The sequence below is a fragment of the Cephus cinctus genome, unplaced genomic scaffold, assembly GCF_000341935.2.
Source record: "Cephus cinctus unplaced genomic scaffold, Ccin1 Ccin1_scaffold0076, whole genome shotgun sequence".
Lineage (NCBI taxonomy): Eukaryota > Metazoa > Arthropoda > Insecta > Hymenoptera > Cephidae > Cephus > Cephus cinctus.
The window spans coordinates 413,409-431,569 of NW_014332817.1; the positions used below are offsets into that span (position 1 = coordinate 413,409).

Sequence of the window (18,161 nt, forward strand, 5' to 3'; positions counted from 1 at the left end):
CTCAGGTGGGCACTACACTAGGACACAGCACTGCACTTCCAGAACACTCACAGAAAATCCATAGAATTTCCTGGATATCGCGAGAGCAACGCGAGAAGTACACGAGCGATAACTTTCTGTACCGTTTCGAAACACAGCTAGAAAAATTATCAACGAGATAGACTGCTTTGATGAAGGCCAAATTCGAGAACTAATCATTCTGATTATCCGATTTGTCGAGATCCTTATAACTCTTCCTTTCCCTCATGTCGTCCCTTTGAATCAAGTGGAGAGCGTTCCTTAGCAAATCGGTACGTAACATTTGGAGATCCTCCACGGCGGCTTCCCCGGGACATTGGACGACAGCTGAGTACCACATCTTTAACTCGGGCAGGAAGTTCCTCCCCTTATCGTAACGAAACCTTATCTCCGCTTGCTCGACAACCCTTTGCCCATCTCCAGCGGAGCGCCAGCATCTCACCCGAGCTTCTGCCGGTCAGTGGAGACGTCTCCGTCGGGTACTCTCCTCTGCCGGGCAACTCCCTACGTCAAGACTATCTCCCCACGGCAGATTCGAGCACCTGGACGTCAACTAAACAATAACGAAATCTTACGAGAGCGATGGCATATCTATACGAATCAACCCGGGAGCGTAGCTTCTGAGCAGGGTGGTAATTCGAAGGGAACCAGAAAGCGAAAACGTTATATGTATCGGTAGCTGGAGTCGCCTTGTGACCGTGAATCGAAAAATCACGGCACAACACTTACCCATGTACCAGCGTATAAATACATCTAAAATAATTGTGAACAATAGGCTTTTTCAATGGTTCTCGAGAAGTTCTATAGTTCCTGGTAGGTTTTAACAATAGTTCTGCTACGTAACATCGGTAAAATACCTATTAAGGATACTAGTCGCACGATACGCTTCAGTGCAGGTATGCATAAGGAGCTGGCTTTCAGTGTTGTTTTCAGATTGTGCTTCAAACAGTTCCGAAATAGTTCTCTCAAGTACTCAATGTTGGGACCATAGTTCCGTTTGGAACTATTGTTAAATAATGATGGAAGCTAGCACCGCATCGCTGCACTACTTAACACAGGCAGGCATAAGGTGCTGACTTTTGTCTTAGTAAATCTTATCGAGCTTACACTGTACATTTGAATTTAAGATTACGATTGCTCGACAACCCTTTGCCCATCTCCAGCGGAGCGCCAGCATCTCACCCGAGCTTCTGCCGGTCAGTGGAGACGTCTCCGTCGGGTACTCTCCTCTGCCGGGCAACTCCCTACGTCAAGACTATCTCCCCACGGCAGATTCGAGCACCTGGACGTCAACTAAACAATAACGAAATCTTACGAGAGCGATGGCATATCTATACGAATCAACCCGGGAGCGTAGCTTCTGAGCAGGGTGGTAATTCGAAGGGAACCAGAAAGCGAAAACGTTATATGTATCGGTAGCTGGAGTCGCCTTGTGACCGTGAATCGAAAAATCACGGCACAACACTTACCCATGTACCAGCGTATAAATACATCTAAAATAATTGTGAACAATAGGCTTTTTCAATGGTTCTCGAGAAGTTCTATAGTTCCTGGTAGGTTTTAACAATAGTTCTGCTACGTAACATCGGTAAAATACCTATTAAGGATACTAGTCGCACGATACGCTTCAGTGCAGGTATGCATAAGGAGCTGGCTTTCAGTGTTGTTTTCAGATTGTGCTTCAAACAGTTCCGAAATAGTTCTCTCAAGTACTCAATGTTGGGACCATAGTTCCGTTTGGAACTATTGTTAAATAATGATGGAAGCTAGCACCGCATCGCTGCACTACTTAACACAGGCAGGCATAAGGTGCTGACTTTTGTCTTAGTAAATCTTATCGAGCTTACACTGTACATTTGAATTTAAGATTACGAAAAAAAAGATTTAGGCAATATCTGATAAGCGGCCTCTTTCTAAGGGTTGCTCTAGGAACCAGCGGTAAGTTGCGGAAAACCTCTGCCCGCCAAGCTACACTTTCGTGTTCACGTTCAGCTCGGCTACGACGGGATTCGCTTTGTCGACGGGGGCGACGATCACAAAATCCTACGTCCGGACTGGCCACTACGATTTAGCGCCATGATTTTGGTATCGCCTAAAACCATAGCGTTGTGCATCACCCTACTCATCTCTGGCTAACAGTACTGTGAGGACGCCTGTGTATACAACTACATCGTCCATGGTTGCAATAGTGCTTGAGTCGCCGCTGTGGTATAAGTTTAGTGGGCTTCAGTGGGCTTGTTGAGTTACAGTTTACTTATAACTGTTAATTTTCAGTGAAGCAACGTATTTGTAACGTTTTGAGCAGTGTTACATTTATTTAGAAGAATTACATATAGAAATTGTCGAAATGGAGGAAAAATTGCGACAAATGGAAGACGAAATGAACAGGTAATTGCAAGTAACATGGTTTTACCCTCTAGGTTCTGGAACTTTCTCAAACTTTTCGTTGCATTGATTGTTTTAATCATTCTTGTGATTCTTTTTCTACTAATTTTTGTTAGTAGTACAAAGTAATTACTATTTTCAATCATATCAAGATTTGGACTGTATTTATTCTGTATTGAACTTTTCTTGCTATTAATAAATTCATGGTGTTTTAATGGGGGCTTTTTTTTGAGTTATTACTATTTCTTTATTATTAATTCAGGTTTGAAGCGGAAATTGGGGGTCAGATGGTTGCTCCAATGGTTAGGACAGTTATCGGAGCTAATACATATAGTCAGGTTGCTCGGCAATTGGAGCAACATGAATTACCAACACCAGCAGTTGCTGCAGCTGCAGCTTCGCTGGCATTTCCACCAATGATTAGTTTTCCTCCACCACCACCGCCACCACCACCACCTCCTCCACCAATACTTATACCACCCCAAGTTGCTAGACAAGGTAATTTTTTTACAAAGAAAAGTCTTAATCATTAATTAAATTGTATAAATTAATTAGGCATATTGTTATGTAGGTTCTGTACCCATTACAACTTACTCATCACCTGCACAAATAAGTAATCCCTACTTATCAAATATGGTGGATCCTTGTTTGAGTGCCACTCCAAAAACATACGAGTCACCATCAGCACCAATTATACATCCAGAAATCATTGAACAGATTATCAATACAAAAATACCAGAGGATGATGGGAAAAGGAAACCAAAGGTAAAAGGTGTTAGCACTGCTGCCGAATTAGCAATCAGCCAAGGTAAAGCTAGTTCCATCATGGCTAATGCTAGTGCTGAGGAAAGTCATCCAAAAGGAAAAGGAAAGAAAAACAAGAAGATCATCCGAATGGCTGGTGGACAAACTTGGGAAGACCCATCCCTACTTGAATGGGATGACGGTATATATTTTTTGTTAAAAAATATTTTTAATGCATCACTATTCTAATATTTAATTTTTTTCTTTGTTTCATACAATTCACAGATGACTTTAGGATATTTTGCGGCGATCTAGGTAACGACGTCACCGATGAAATGCTAGTAAGGGTCTTTGGCAAATATACCAGCTTCCAAAGAGCAAAAGTCGTCAGGGACAAGCGAACTAATAAAACCAAGGGTTTTGGATTTGTCTCTTTCAAGGATCCACAGGACTTCATTAAAGCTATGAAGGAGATGAATGGTAAGCCCCATTTTATATTCTTCATAATACTATTTATGAAACATTCGCGTTTTAATATTTGAATTAGGGCATTAGGGATTGAGACCACGGAATTAATCAATCTCTATTTCATGGAAAGCATCCTGTCTCAAATCGCCTTTGGCAAATATTATTCCGTCTACTAAGCGTACACCTATTGTGAATGTTTATATGGTGAATGCAATATCTTTTAAAAAATAAAGATATTATATTGCATCGTTTATAATGATTCTAAAGTAGCCAAGCCATAATAATTAGACGTGCAGAAAAAGGGCTCCTTTAATAGATTCATTTCGCATTTTTCAATTGAGAATCTCTAAGGTTGCGTCTTATTGACGAAAAATACCGTTTGATATTTATACACAGCAATAGGATCTAGAATCTTGTTATAACTTAAACCTTATCCTTGACTAGTAATTGCTCCAACAATGACAACCGCAATACAATTTCAAACACAATGAGGTATATAGGTGGCAAGCAAGCATATAAGCGTATATGTACTAGCTGAATAATATCTCTATCTCCCAAGCGGTCCCCAACCATAGGACACAAAGAGTTGAGGTATTATTGAATATTGCCGTCTTGGTTGACCGGAAGCTCCATTTCTAGGCGCCAGCCGATAATTCGGTGGATGCCTGGATACCGTTGCCGGTGTCAGGGAATGTTCCAAAGGAAGAGCTCGTGCAGGCTCCACTAAACCACTTCCTGAAAAGAGCATCTCGTTCTCAATATCAGTTACTTATTTGACTGTGAAAAGGAAATCTTTTGCATTATTTACCTGGTACGCCATTACTTGGTCCATTATTCCGTGTGTTATGTGGACTCATGTAAAGTACAGAGAACGGCATACCACCAGCACCCCAGCCACGTGATACGAATACATCCTTCTTCGAGAGCCTACTGGCAACTTGTCTGACAGATGGGGAAGTTGATTTTAATTCCACATCAAAGCTTCTACTACCTTCTCTCCATGGATCTATCTCAGAATCCAATTTCCCATCTACCTGCATTCTGAAAGGATAGGAAAAAGCTGGTTAATAAGACTTAAGGAAATTCAAGACGATGAGACTAGTCTGTGACACATAGTGCCAGCCAGTGCTATTTGGACAAGTAGAAGGGTGGCATACTGATTGATGGATTGAGTATACAGAGACGGGCTCTTTAACATGATGAATCCTTCAGAATGGGTAAAAACATATTTCGTGTCTATAGATGTATTCGTGTCCATAGAGATATTCGTGTCCAGACAATTCTAATACTTATAATCTTTTGAATCTTCGTTAGGGTGCTGTACTTACTCCTTGTCGCAGTCTTTGGCCAATGAAACAAGCCATTCCCAGTAGCGTGCTTTCCAAGTCGATGACGATAGAGGTTCAGAAAGATCATTTTTCTCCAAAGTTAATTTACGGTCCAAAGTGGACGCTGCCTGACTTGGCAGCACCGACATTGCATTCAACCCTATGATCAAGACTAAAGTCATGGCCAATCTGGATGTCGTCGTACTCGTTCTCCTTGTTCTTGTCATCCGCGATGAGCAACTTGTTGTCCATGTCATTATTATTTCTTCCTTTGCAGTATCCGCTTCAGTTGCTTGTTCTTTGAAAATTCGAGTATTCCTTCAATACTTTCGGCGTCCTTCCAGCCAAATGTATACTGTAAATATATAAGTATAGTAATACAACATGGCGAAACATAATTATGTAGTATTAGGCGATATTAGCATAAACGGGTCAACGCACATTCGCACAGGACAACATACTTGGAAAAACAAATTCTCCATATAGGTCCTTACAACTTCTTGTTTACGTTTTCCCTTACAATATTAATTAACCACTCGGATATTTGTTCTGTGCGAGAATACCAAATTTTCTGGATCAAATAACATTAATTTACAGTTGCGAGGGTAATCTTAATTAATATTTCACGCCGTCTCCGTCGAATCCATTCGTCATTCATGGTACATTTCTATACCAGAAAAATGGTTTATTTACGATTTTCCACTCGTATCCGCATAGGTGTCACCGGCTAATGTGGATACGTATATGTAAAGTCGTCGTCGAGTGTGGATATGCACATGTGGCTCCTGAACATATAAAATGGCTGTGGGTGGTGGTGGCATACGTAATGGTCATATTTGAGCACACTAGAAGGGATGACCACTTGACAATTCGTTAACGCTTTTAAATCATTCAACGCTGATTTATAGGTAAGAGGGCATGCTGTTTACGTTTCAGTGAATTTCTGCAATGCGTGAGTCTATTTGTATAACATTCCTGATATATTTAGAACTGCTATGTGCTTGTGATCGGGACGTCTGAGGCGAAGAGGAGAGAGACACCACCGTAGAAAAACTGATAATACGTGCGTGCCTGCGTGCCGACATTCTTAAGTTTCTGCCTGCGTACGTTGCCACGAATAAAAACACGTGTCCAACACACGTCCCTGTATCTGGTAGAGTGGGAATCAGCTCATTTGGACGCTGAACTCTTAAAAAATTTCGATCATCATGTTCCTCTCGTATTTCTTTGGTAAATATACAGAATGCCAATCTTCAAGAAAGTCATGCCGGTTCCATCCAAGTGTACCAGAGAATACTGAACCTTGTTATGGAGAACTAGAAGTCTATCGATGGGAAACCCGTTGTGAATGATCCTGAACAGACAATTGAAGTGACATAAGCATCCATCCCTCGTTCTTCAATAGAACAAAGATTTCTAATTTTCGATTAAAACTTGAGAGGCTGTTGGCGGATCGGCTGATTGTGCTAACCAAACATTTCTAGGACTAATTAAATTACTCTCGAATCCTGTGATCTTTGAATTATCATAGAACTTATCACGTTACAGACTCTAATCAGAACCAGGTTCAATTAACCAGAGATGCCTTATCAGTGGTATTCCCATGGCTCTGAAAATTCAAGTGCACCTGGAGTACGGTACCTCTACGATGCATTAGAAGGAGCAGCAACGAGTCCATTTCAGTAACCATCTACTTTTGCAGAGAGAATGATCAGTGTGTCTTATTAAAGTGCATCAATCTATGCATTACGAAAGAGTGTATATTTTGCTTGCATACAAGAGCGACAACGCCCATGAGCAAGCATAAGTAAAACATTATTGAATTTTACCACCGATATATTTCTCTGTTCAAGAGCATTATATATAGCTAAAACATTTGAACGGAATCACAAGAATCCATATCAATGTGGTTATTGTCATCGTGTAACAAACATGTTAGGGGCCATAACTAAGAATGAATGAGAGACTTGCCAGGTTTTCAATTCTTTTACGTTCAGTGAATTCATTTTTCTGAAAAGACGTTGTTGTATTATTCTGTTTGTATGGGGTTTTACGTATATTTTTACTTTCCAATCCATTGGTCTATCCTGTCTCTGCTTGAGGATCAATCGTTTCTACGCAATACGCTGAATACATATATAGTATGTGAAATCTCGCGATTTACAAGAGGTAGTCTAAAAGTCATGGTGAATGCTACCCCTCGCATTGCTGGTCCCCTCTCATTCGAGAATTGCTTTGAATGAACGGAATATCGATAAGCTCTCAGATAATTGCATGGACGTCAATCGAAAGTCTGATGGTGAGCTGACGTGAGATTTAATAGGTCATGCAAAATTAAAACAGTTGTTTTTCATTACAACACTGTCCCTCGTGTTCTCTGCCCTCGTCGTATCTCACCCATTCTCTAACTTTATAATTTTCTCTCTTTCCCTCTCGCCCGGTTCGCATATATCAAATAATTGTTTCAATGTCTGACGATAGCTTAGATGTACAAAAAATATTAACTCTCCATAGATAAATCTCCTCTGTAAAGTGCCTGTACTGCGTGTGACAAATTTGAACTTTGCTCTGAGTTTGAAAATTCTACAAATCAAGGATCAAATTTCATTTAAATTTCAAAGAATGGATGTGTTTAGTTCACTGCGCGATTGGTGCAAATACTTGTGTATGCTCATAAGCAACAGGTAGATGGAAGTCAAGGTACCGGAAGAGCGTATCAGTAATTTTGAAATTATTAGCTCGAATGTATTATCAAAAGTTAATGTAACTAATCAAGCTAACGAATTATTTTATTTTCTTGTGGCTGTTATATGTTATCAACAAGTTCTGCTGTCTACCACCCCAAGGGTTGCACTGTACGTTTAGCGGATGACTTCGGATCTATTAGCAGTGGACATCAGGAGCAATGATTCTAATGTGTTAAAATTTTTTTGGTTTCTTCGTCCGTGTGCGTATTCATGAGATTCATTTGGTGATTTCTAACCCCTGATAGTCGATCGGATTTGGAAATAAGCAGCGCGCGAATAAAAAAAAGACAGACTGCTGCACTTACCCGCTGCAGATTATCCAAGTATGAATTTTCTTGTCTTGGTAATTTATTTCTTCTAATTTCTTTATCTGTTCACTTTTTTTATCCCCAGTGATTTGGCGCTTCCGTGATTGTTTTGAAGTCAGGGGATGGATCCTCCTTCTTCGTGGTTGCACAGGATTTATTAAAGGAAAAGGGGATGCAGTGAAAAGAAGAAATGAAATCGAAACTTTGTATCCTTGATAAAGAAAAACGACGTTATTGAAGAGGATGACTGGTTTTCCCCGTAGTTCTCGGTGTTCGTTTCGTTGATCGTCAGGGTGACTACGACGGAATGCGTCGCGTCGACGGGCGTCTCGGTACTCATTCAACAACCCCTACCCGATCCGTAAGACCCCACCCTTCGGAAACAGGCCAATCGGATTTTCGGATATAAAGAACCAATCCTCAACTTTTTCCGCCACGTGAATCAGACGTGCATACTGCAGAAACATCCCCGTGGGCGTCGAAATGAAATACCAAATAGTTCTTGATACTTGATAGATTAATACCCTCGTAATGCTCTGAAGATACTGCCTGCAGATTAAAAATGAATTGCGGCACACATTTTCAAAAGCCACATTGCTCTTTGTCCTAGTAGGCGGATGCCTTCAATGGCTGAACCCAATTTCATCTTTGGTTTCATAAATCGCTAGTATTCTTTGGTTGTATACATGGCATACTAATTTCTTTAGTTACTCATTCTATTTCAATCCGATCCGCAATCATGAACGTTTTATCAAATAAAAGCCAAAACGTACGTACGGTAAAGGTAGAGACAAGTTAGACAGACGCAATAAGTAGTTCTTATGTGTTGCAGGAGGAAAGGCGCGGAAGTCCATCTTATTTGATGAATGAATTTTCAGCTATTATATAAATTCTTAAGCTTTATTTCCTTCTCTCTGCATCCAAAAATAGTTAGCGTGCTTGTCAAGTGCAGACGAAAACATGCTTTTATATCCATACACCGGTGTACCTATCGTTATTGAATTTCCCATCTATTGTACGTTCAGCTTGTCACAGAGAATCTTAAGATTAATTTTTATCAAACTTCATTCAATTTTCAGGCGGACGACAATAGCTTAATTCTGTGGGATATCCTTCTTGCGTAAAGTATCACACGACGGAGTAACACTCGCTATGTTTTAGTCTCTTTGATTGTCTGATTTATAAGTCAAAAGCGCGACTGGGTCACGGAAATGATGAACCAACGAACGGATATATGAGCAGTGTTTGAGGTACCAGAGTCAAGAAGCGATTTACAACTGTCTCCTGGTGTAACCTTGCGTGGCTCTGATCAAAATTTCACGGCTGATCCATGACCCTGTCTACTCGCTTTGCTATGTTAACCTGAATTTATTTATTAAAGCATCTAGAATCATAAGTTCCTTTCCACAGACTAATGCCATTTATTAAATGCCATTAAAAAATGATCAGGTTCATTATCAGTTGTAAATCATATCAAAACAGACTTTATGCTCGAGTACTGTAGTAATTAAATAATAAATTTAGAGTATGAAGGAATATTATTACAAGAAGGGAAAAAAGGGTACAGTCTTTTAGTTTTCGCAATTTATTCAGATATTACCCTTCACTGCTTCACCTCAGCGCGAAATGAAAAAGCGTCTGGGATTAACTTTGAACTTCTGTGAGATATCGTTGCAATATTAAGAAAAAAATATGGGGCTTCAGTGAGAAAGTATATCAGAAATATTTCTCGTTAAAAAGATTCTTACGAACAATGAGACGCTAAAGGAATGATTTATTCGGGTGTAAATGGACTAACGTGAAATTCAAGATTTCATGACTTTTACGTTTCTGCTTAACTAAAGATTTCAATGAAATTTAAAGATTCAAGTGAATACGGGATTTGTGTGTTGCGTGCTATGCCATCGTGAGAAGTCTACGGATTATGATCACCTGTTGCCCGGGAAAGTAACTGACGTAAACAAATCAACAACTCCACTTCTTTCACTCTTTGTCGTTTTACTGCTTACAGGATTACCATTATGTATTTTACATAAATTCGATAAATTTCTTCATCCTATGATTCATGAACTTTTTTTTCATTGTGTTGCAGGAAGGTACGTAGGGTCGCGACCCATAAAATTGCGCAAGAGCTCATGGAAACAAAGGAACCTGGAAACCGTACGTAAGAAGGAAAAGGAGAAGCAGGCATTGATTGGACTTCTGACAGGACGATGAAATTAGTCAAAATACAGTTTCCCTCTGGATACATCCTAACACCTGGAATATCCTCCATCGATTAACGGACCAGGATGAAACTAGAAGAAGAACTTGACAAAGGTGTAGATCGATAGTTTTCGATTATCCTGTAAAAATTTTGAAGAATTCCCTATACCTCAGAATACTTAGCTATATCGGTGTGAATTCTCTTAGGAATTTTTTAACTCCTCAATCGTTATTTATATATTCTTAGGACATAGAGCTGACTGTATGAAATATTAGGCATCGAATGTGATGTCCTCTGTAAAATTATCTGGATCCTCCAATTCTCGAGAAACATGTCTTTGGGTTTTCTTAATTAAATGAAGAGCAGACAAAGATCCGCGGGATGAGATTACCGGAGGTATCATAAGGATCTTGTGAATTTAATCTAAGGACGTCTAAGAGGCTGCAGGAGATAAACATGGAGATGAGTGATCGATCACGCATCAAGCGCTACCAACAAAAACTTATAAAGGTGAAGCATTACATTGTGTGATGCTACAAAAATAAAGTGATACCTGTGTTATACTTGTTAATTGTATTTTTTTTCTCAAATTTCTTATTTCTCTCTTTATTTACCTCCTTAAATCTAATAACACGTTATATGATAGATCAAAACTTTCCCTACATTTATTTATCTCATTGAACATCTACTCTGTAAACTATCAAATTCTGAGAAAGATTTGTACTTTGAAATTCGATTCTTTTTACGTATGTCACACGTGCGAATAAAGGAAGCATTAATACTTTTATAACGGTCTTGACACTTCTTTTTTCTCACTGATATTGAATTCTTCAGGACGAGCATATATTTTCAACTACTGGATATAAGCGAGTCAAGCGTCAGGATGAGAATGGATAAAATACCGGGATATACTATATATCGTGCCTATTTATATTATAATCTTTGTACCGAAAGATTCCGCTGATACAGATATCCATATCATAAGAATAAGTTCACATGCCTGAAAAAAAAGTGAATCAAAAATGACATGATTTGAAATCGCATGATCGATTTTTGTTCCTTGTTAGACAGAAAAAAAAAATTAACATCAGTTACTGAATATTAAAAAATTTCTATAACATACAATACCGTAATGATTGGTGATCCCGGTGAGGATGGTGAAGATAAGGGTAATCCTCTAGGGGTAAGCATTTATTTATTCATAGATCCCAATATCCTATAAATCTTTCTCCATCGTTCATAAATTTCAGCCATTTGACATTTGCTAAATGATCATTATGTATACCTGTAGTGAAAAAACTCAACTAGTTACTATTAGTTCCAAATGCATATTAGAAAAACAGCTTTTAATTAGGAGTACGAAGGTGAACGTAATGAACAAGGTGAAAGACATGGCCAGGGAAAAGCTATATTACCGAATGGTGATTTTTACATAGGAAACTATTGTAAAGGTCTTCGGCATGGCAAAGGACTCTACGTGTTTAGAAATGGTGCGCGATACGATGGTGAATGGAGACTAAATGTTAAACATGGTCAAGGTACCTTTTGGTATCCGGATGGAACTCGCTACGAAGGTACATTCTCAAGAGTTTAAAAATATTGTGTCTAGTTTTAGAAAAATCTTTTAGGAGAATGGAAAAGGGATACCAAGTATGGATTTGGATCATATTACTATTCTAATCAAGATCTGTATGAAGGATCCTGGAAAAAGAATCTTCGACATGGACTAGGTACCTATTTCTATGCGTCAACAGGTACCAAGTTCATGGGTACATGGATCAAGGACCGTATGCAAGGTTTTGGCCAGCTTGTTTATCCACGTCATCGTTACCATGGATTTTGGCAGCTTAATTTGGTACCAATTGTTCATTTGGCTATCAATGCTGTCTTTGCTAACATTTTTGTATCTCTTACACTAGCTAACGTTGTCAACTGGTGACAACTGGTAGCATGTACAGTTGCCTCATATAACTTGAGCTAATTATGATTATTAATTAATGTCTTTTACGTGCTCATTTAATCCGGAAATGACGACAGCCTTACGGACGTGGATGCTTTACCTTTGAGAATGACTGCATGCTGCACGGATATTATACTCATATTCGTGATCCTGAATACGATAATGTAGAAAATCAAGAAGTGAATGAATTCGATGTGCGTAATTCAAGAATTGTTTTTTAATTAAGATTTAATAAACAACGCTATTTAATTTACTAGAGGATGCCCAAGGATGCCGAGGATATGAATACTAAAGAGGATATAAATAAAGCAGAAAAGATACAAAATAACTTCGAGTCTCCACCACCTTTGAAAAAGGGTGTCCTGTCTCTTTGGCGAGTTCGTCACGTAACTCGATACAATCCTGATTTATTGCCACCGGAACCAATTCCGCTCCAGGAAGAGGTATGCATGTTATTAAAACTGTTATATGAAAAGATTAATGAATATTTAATAATTCAGGCATCCGTTGATTCCATTCCGGACAAGTGCAACGATGACTTCGATGCTGTACAGGAGGATCTAGAAAAGCTTGAATATTTGCAATGTTCAGAATACGAGTACACTGGTGAATACGGTGAACACGAGTATCAGGAAGACGACGAAGAGGATAAAATTCCACGTCCTGTATAAGTAATGTAATCGTCTCTTAAAGTCAGATTTGAATAACAGCATGAAGAATGTCCACTTCATTTATACCTATAGTTGTGACAATTTTATTTTATAATGGCAGGTAGAGAAATACTAATCGAGATAGAATATGAGCCTTTAAGCCATTTATTTAAGAAATTATAATAACGGATACGTACATGTTTTTACGTTGCACGTCTCGTAGATAATCTTTTAAACATGTACTTCGATTCTTTCTTTCACGCGATTACATTGTAATAATATCATCAATTTATACGTAGTATTAACTTTAAATGCTGTATACAAATGATCCTTTTACCTTTCTAAGCAATTTCTCTACGACGTTCCATGTTCGACTTAATTATTATCCGCCAATTCCTTGTTATGCTTACATAAATCATTTGGTTTTCTTGACTTGTTAGAAGAACAAAAATTGTATCCGGATTAACGTTTCCTTCAAGTTCAAAGTCAACTTTTGAGATTCTCTTGTAGATGGCATCTGCAGTCTTATCAGACTATATATTTGTCATTATTGCAGATCCTCACAATAGCAACAATAAATATTGTTCTTAGATAAGTAATCCATGCATTAAAAAGCTTCCATTATAAATTAATTTGCTTGATATACGTGTACTCTTCTTCCATTTAAGTGTCGAATATTTGCCATTTTTAGAAGTAAATATTCTTCGCTCGTGTCATACTTGTATATCGAAAGCTGCCATTACCATACTTGCATTCACACATTATATCAAATACACGTGAATTATTACATACGCCGTTAATTCGTCAATTTGTACAATGGACGCGGACAAAAAGGGAAACTTTGGCGTTCTTGAAAAGTTTGTTGTCGACACTCGATTTTTTTTTACAGTCGCCTGCAATACTCAGAAACTGACGCGAGCATTCGTCTACAATATTGGACGTAAACATCGCTGCCTCGTATTATTATATTTACATTTTGCGCATTTAAATTAATACTATTATCTCTTTCTCTTACGTAAAGCCTGAAATCGTACACGATCGTCATCAATTAGATTCGATCAAGGCAGCCATACCTATTGGGAGATTGCATGACAGAACATTCTTTCACGGACTCTCGCACTCGTTACTCCCTCGCATCAATACGTGCTCTCTCATACCTGTATAGTAATAGAGAAATGTTAACGCACACGGCGCACGGCGCGTTAATAATTACGCGCAATAGTTATGTTCTGGCAACGTTCATGGATAGAGAAATGATTAAGAAGCTTGTCACGACGCCGTGATCTATTTTTTCTTTTTCTCTTTCGCTACATAACGCACACACGCTTCCTTCCTCCTCACTGTCAAAACACGCATGCACATAAATAGCTTACTTTAGGTGAGTCAAAAACATAAAAGTCTCAATGCCGTTCATAAACAGCCAGTCCATACTTCTCTTTTTCCAGTCATGCATACGTGCATGTCAATGGCGTTTATGGTTCTCTGACATACGTGCATGTCCATGGTTTATTTATTGTATCGGCGTGTTGCGAATTTTGCAATAGCAAAATATGTTATTTTAAATGTTCTTCCTTCTTATGGGGGATTTCTTTTTAACTCTTGATTCATCTATTTTGCATGCTTCTCTGGTAGTTATGTCCTCTCTCCCTTTGCACAAAACCTCTCTTGGCACAATAGTACAACCTTCGCACGCAATACGAAATATATCCACAGCCTCCTTCGAATACCAGCACCGCTCTTAGCCTATTTCTATTGAAAACTATCATCACGAGCATGATCAGAGTTGGCAAAATATGAACTTAAGATAATGTTACGCACAGCCCATTATGCTAGCTGAAGATAATTGTGCCAGCATAAAAATTGATAGAAATCAAATGAAGCGCAAACTTCAGCTGGCACAATAGTTGTGAACAACGCTGTATATATGTGTATATATATATATATATATATATATATATATATATATATATATATATATAATTATATACCTTTTGTTAATTATGAAGTTTAGAGATACGAAACGGTATCTTTTATCTATTTATTTTGGTTTTATACGACCAGTGTCGCTTACCTATGACTCATGATTCCCGATATTTTTTAACGAGTGTCGATCACTTATACATACGATCGAAAACCAGATATCCTCAGAGACGTTGTAAAGAGTAGAAAAAGGAATTCTTATTTTGTACTTACGATTGTACTTACGAATAATATATACAAATTACTAAAAGAATTTATTGAGGTTTGGCCTCAACTGCGTTATAAAAACCGGTTTATCTGATTTCGAATATATAGTAAAGTAAAATATGAGTTATCCAGTTATTTCAGGGTTGTTTGTGTCATGCTAAAGATAGTCAAATATAATATTCAGGTTTTATAAAGAAAGATTCCCGATTCTACCAACCCTGAACACGAGAAATGAAATTCAAGCAAATCCAATTAAACATTTACCTCCACTTGTTACTTTTGGTTTGAATAGCCATTGCCTTTCGGTGTTTGTCATCAGACATGGTCCGTTTTTTAAACTCGAGATTCATAATTCGAGTATATATTCGTTATTTTTTGAGTATCCTTAGAATAGTAGTAGCATATAGGCGGATGCGACGGCGTACGGACGATGTGTGATGGACGATTTTTGTCACAACCTATCACGGATTATAGCGTATTGTTTCTTCTTTTCTTACTCGCAGCACTTATGATATATTTACTATATCGTTCCACACAGCTGTGGTTCTTCTCGCACCGACAGCACTTGTACGATTGGGCGCAGTTCATTCTGGCGCGTGCATTGACCAGGAATGTCTCACATTAAATCAGGCGGTGGTCTTTGAAACGCGATACTAGCCACAGAAATAATGCACAGTGCCGCAGTCACTACTCCAAGTAAAATGTATGCCGAAGTTATTAACCAAAAGGCGAACAAATACAATGTCTTGTTGCAATACTTGCCCTGACTTGGGTCATAGTTTGGTTGGTATTCCTTATAGACCCACATGGAACCTGACGAGGATAAAAAAACGTATCCGTATATTGGTTGTGCCAGCCAATTAACAATCAACATTAAATTCACATAGCTTATTAACTTACCAATAATAAACCAGCCAAGCATAAAACAATTAATGAGAGTCTGTGTTGGTGACTGCCTTATTCTTTCTTCATCCCTTTCTTCTTGACGCTGACGTACCCTGGCTGAGAGATGAAGTAACTGTTTCAGCACACTGAATCCACCACCTACTAGAAGGTAGACAGGAATATATTCGCCCTGAGGACAATCGTATAAGTAGAGTCCTCCAATGATCATCATAGATATTGGAAGTACTATAGAAACTCCAAGAATGATACTGCAACCGACTAAAAATATTAATAAAATTTGAATTAATGACTGAGTAGGTGAATAATGTTATTTCTATATATTTATTGAACACTCACTTGTCCCTAACAAGAGGACGATGATATTCTTTAAGAAATTAAATACACCTTTGGATGCTTTATGCGCTTCTCTCATTCGACCAAATAGAGAGTCATAAGATGGTGGTGGAGCTGTAACAATATTCCAATAAACAATCTTCCTTTTAAAGCGTATCTTCAGTCTTGTAAAAAATTTCTCATACCATTTGGATCTATGGCTTCTTCATACGATGGTGGTGCTCCACGGTCACTAGCCAATACGGATGGATGGCCAAGTGGAAGATTAATATTATGATACGATGGCGGTGGTATGCAACCAATTGGATTTATTTGGCCAGTCATATCATGATACATATCTCCTGCTATCCTTGTCGTAGCACCATGAGTTACAGGACTTGGCGACATGTCTGTCCGTGTATGTTGCACGTGTTTCCAATCCATACACTTTCCGTTGAAGAAAATATTGATATTCAAAAGTTTCCAGAACTAGCAAGAGCCAAGTATTATGCTTCTAAAAAATCCATAGAAAGCACTGTGCTCCAAACAGCCGTATATCATAATATAGAACTGATATACATATCATATCCACTACAGAGTTGACAAATCACGTATGATAAATACTCAATGTTCAGGAAGAAAAATAAACGTCAAAGGGATAGCAAATTTTAGTATTGCACGCGAAACGTACTAGATTCCTAAGCAAATATGAAAGTCGATCACTGTTATGTATACCGGTGCATCGTGAAAGGCACCATTTTTCAGAACAACATCTTTCAAGGTAACAAAAGCACTTTAGCGCACCGCGGTACGTGATTTTTTGAAGCACCCACGATAAACTGTCACACCCGCGCCACGTCCAAACTCGCCAAACTTATAAAAGTATAACGCTTCATGGCGCATTTGCCTACACGTTCTCGAAAAGTAACTCCTAGGCTTGTTTGCACTACGTAAAATCCAATAATTACCACGTTCGCGTAACAGCGATACTACCGACTCTGTATTTGTTTACTTTGCGCGCTATGAAATCAGCATATCATAGATCTACACATCTGTCAAGCACCCTCGCCATGACAGGCCATGTGCAATGTGCGAAGTTGTCATTAAGGAATATCGACATTCCTTGCTCGAACTTCGAGATATTTCTATTCGAGAATCACAATCGATAATTTAATCACCCATGTCGATAAGTGATAGATATTTATTTATATAGATTTATATATTACAAATTAAACACGACTATTCGAACGAAGTTTAATTAAGGAGAGACTTAATTAAACATAATTTATTGGTAATGGACAATATATAATGTGCGAGAAATTTTCCCGTGGCCATTTTGAAGATTCTTGAAGTGATCTGATGCCGCGCGTGCGAGAGAGACGAACATACGAGCAATTGCGTGAGTAAGAAAAAGATACACATACTCATGACCCTGGGTTCCGTTGGATACCTTTTTGTTCAGTCCATATACGAATACAACTCTGGACAATGATTAATTATTAGTATTTTCTCAGAGATTATTCTTACAATCATATACTATTATTCAAAATATTGAATATTTATTTTTTAATTAATTATTAAAAGCACAGTGTTTTGTACAACACAATAGTGTACAATACGTGTCCACTGGATGTCCTGCTATGTTATCACGTATCACGTATGGTATAAGCATATTATCGTTTATACACGCGGAAATACTAATCCGTCCGTTGAGTACATAGGAAACTCTGAATATTTTAGACTCATTAAAATTTATTTTTGGAAATCAAGTAAATGTGAAGAATGCTGTGTAATAACAATAATTCATTATTTATTGTAAGAAAAGCCTGAGGTTCTCGTATGAAATCTTAGCCATATGAAATCATGAGGTTGAATTTTTAATTGCAAAATTTCATTTTGGACAGCAGCTAATATCAATGTTATTTTAATCTTAAAAATGATT

General features: G+C 38.2%; 4 protein-coding genes across 10 annotated transcripts; 2 read left to right on the plus strand and 2 right to left on the minus strand.

Annotated features, from left to right (window-relative positions):
• The first annotated feature begins 2,160 nt into the window (after positions 1 to 2,160).
• LOC107270199 (RNA-binding protein 42) lies at positions 2,161 to 10,767 on the plus strand. Of its 7 annotated transcripts, none has more exons than XR_003060399.1 (7): positions 2,162 to 2,406; positions 2,666 to 2,901; positions 2,975 to 3,349; positions 3,433 to 3,627; positions 5,661 to 5,851; positions 5,932 to 6,750; positions 10,091 to 10,228. XR_003060399.1 is itself a non-coding variant. In XM_025087477.1 (5 exons), the coding sequence occupies exons 1-5, from the start codon at positions 2,366 to 2,368 to the stop codon at positions 4,104 to 4,106; spliced, it is 894 nt and encodes a 297-aa protein (XP_024943245.1). In that variant the 5' UTR covers positions 2,161 to 2,365; the 3' UTR covers positions 4,107 to 4,183. The 7 variants fall into 7 exon arrangements, 4 of the variants coding, with proteins under 4 accessions (XP_024943245.1, XP_024943248.1, XP_024943261.1 ...); XR_003060398.1 differs by lacking the exon at positions 10,091 to 10,228 and having other exon boundaries at positions 5,932 to 6,173; positions 6,492 to 6,739; XR_001538270.2 differs by lacking the exons at positions 5,661 to 5,851; positions 5,932 to 6,750 and adding an exon at positions 10,451 to 10,767 and having other exon boundaries at positions 2,165 to 2,406; positions 10,091 to 10,317.
• LOC107270225 lies at positions 4,163 to 8,311 on the minus strand. Its single transcript, XM_015745047.2, has 4 exons — positions 7,996 to 8,311; positions 4,944 to 5,298; positions 4,424 to 4,656; positions 4,163 to 4,350 (listed from the first exon to the last, which is right to left on the minus strand). Exons 2-4 carry the CDS (start codon positions 5,198 to 5,200, stop codon positions 4,163 to 4,165), a joined length of 678 nt encoding a protein of 225 aa, XP_015600533.1. The 5' UTR covers positions 5,201 to 5,298; positions 7,996 to 8,311.
• Positions 10,768 to 10,909: 142 nt separating the features above from the next.
• LOC107270215 (radial spoke head 1 homolog) lies at positions 10,910 to 13,266 on the plus strand. The gene is made up of 6 exons (XM_025087499.1): positions 10,910 to 11,387; positions 11,559 to 11,778; positions 11,833 to 12,059; positions 12,242 to 12,358; positions 12,422 to 12,607; positions 12,665 to 13,266. Exons 1-6 carry the CDS (start codon positions 11,337 to 11,339, stop codon positions 12,833 to 12,835), a joined length of 972 nt encoding a protein of 323 aa, XP_024943267.1. The 5' UTR covers positions 10,910 to 11,336; the 3' UTR covers positions 12,836 to 13,266.
• A 1,502-nt stretch (positions 13,267 to 14,768) lies between these two features.
• LOC107270219 lies at positions 14,769 to 17,375 on the minus strand. Its single transcript, XM_015745034.2, has 4 exons — positions 16,426 to 17,375; positions 16,244 to 16,354; positions 15,902 to 16,165; positions 14,769 to 15,814 (listed from the first exon to the last, which is right to left on the minus strand). Exons 1-4 carry the CDS (start codon positions 16,661 to 16,663, stop codon positions 15,618 to 15,620), a joined length of 810 nt encoding a protein of 269 aa, XP_015600520.1. The 5' UTR covers positions 16,664 to 17,375; the 3' UTR covers positions 14,769 to 15,617.
• Positions 17,376 to 18,161: the final 786 nt, after the last annotated feature.

Bases quoted from the DNA above. Each gene is read 5' to 3' on its own strand.
- LOC107270225 (XM_015745047.2), bottom strand. From the start codon at position 5,200: ATGACATGGACAACAAGTTGCTCATCGCGGATGACAAGAACAAGGAGA. The intron at 4,657-4,943 runs GTAAGTACAGCA...CTATCCTTTCAG, and splicing joins GCCAAAGACTGCGACAAGGA to AATGCAGGTAGATGGGAAAT. The intron at 4,351-4,423 runs GTAAATAATGCA...TGCTCTTTTCAG, and splicing joins ACCAAGTAATGGCGTACCAG to GAAGTGGTTTAGTGGAGCCT.
- LOC107270219 (XM_015745034.2), bottom strand. From the start codon at position 16,663: ATGGATTGGAAACACGTGCAACATACACGGACAGACATGTCGCCAAGT. The intron at 16,355-16,425 runs GTATGAGAAATT...ATATTGTTACAG, and splicing joins AGAAGCCATAGATCCAAATG to CTCCACCACCATCTTATGAC. The intron at 16,166-16,243 runs GTGAGTGTTCAA...TAATATTTTTAG, and splicing joins CGTCCTCTTGTTAGGGACAA to TCGGTTGCAGTATCATTCTT.
- LOC107270215 (XM_025087499.1), top strand. From the start codon at position 11,337: ATGATTGGTGATCCCGGTGAGGATGGTGAAGATAAGGGTAATCCTCTA. The intron at 11,388-11,558 runs GTAAGCATTTAT...GCTTTTAATTAG, and splicing joins ATAAGGGTAATCCTCTAGGG to GAGTACGAAGGTGAACGTAA. The intron at 11,779-11,832 runs GTACATTCTCAA...AAAATCTTTTAG, and splicing joins GGATGGAACTCGCTACGAAG to GAGAATGGAAAAGGGATACC.
- LOC107270199 (XM_015745001.2), top strand. From the start codon at position 2,366: ATGGAGGAAAAATTGCGACAAATGGAAGACGAAATGAACAG. The intron at 3,350-3,432 runs GTATATATTTTT...TACAATTCACAG, and splicing joins CCTACTTGAATGGGATGACG to ATGACTTTAGGATATTTTGC. The intron at 3,628-10,090 runs GTAAGCCCCATT...ATTGTGTTGCAG, and splicing joins AGCTATGAAGGAGATGAATG to GAAGGTACGTAGGGTCGCGA.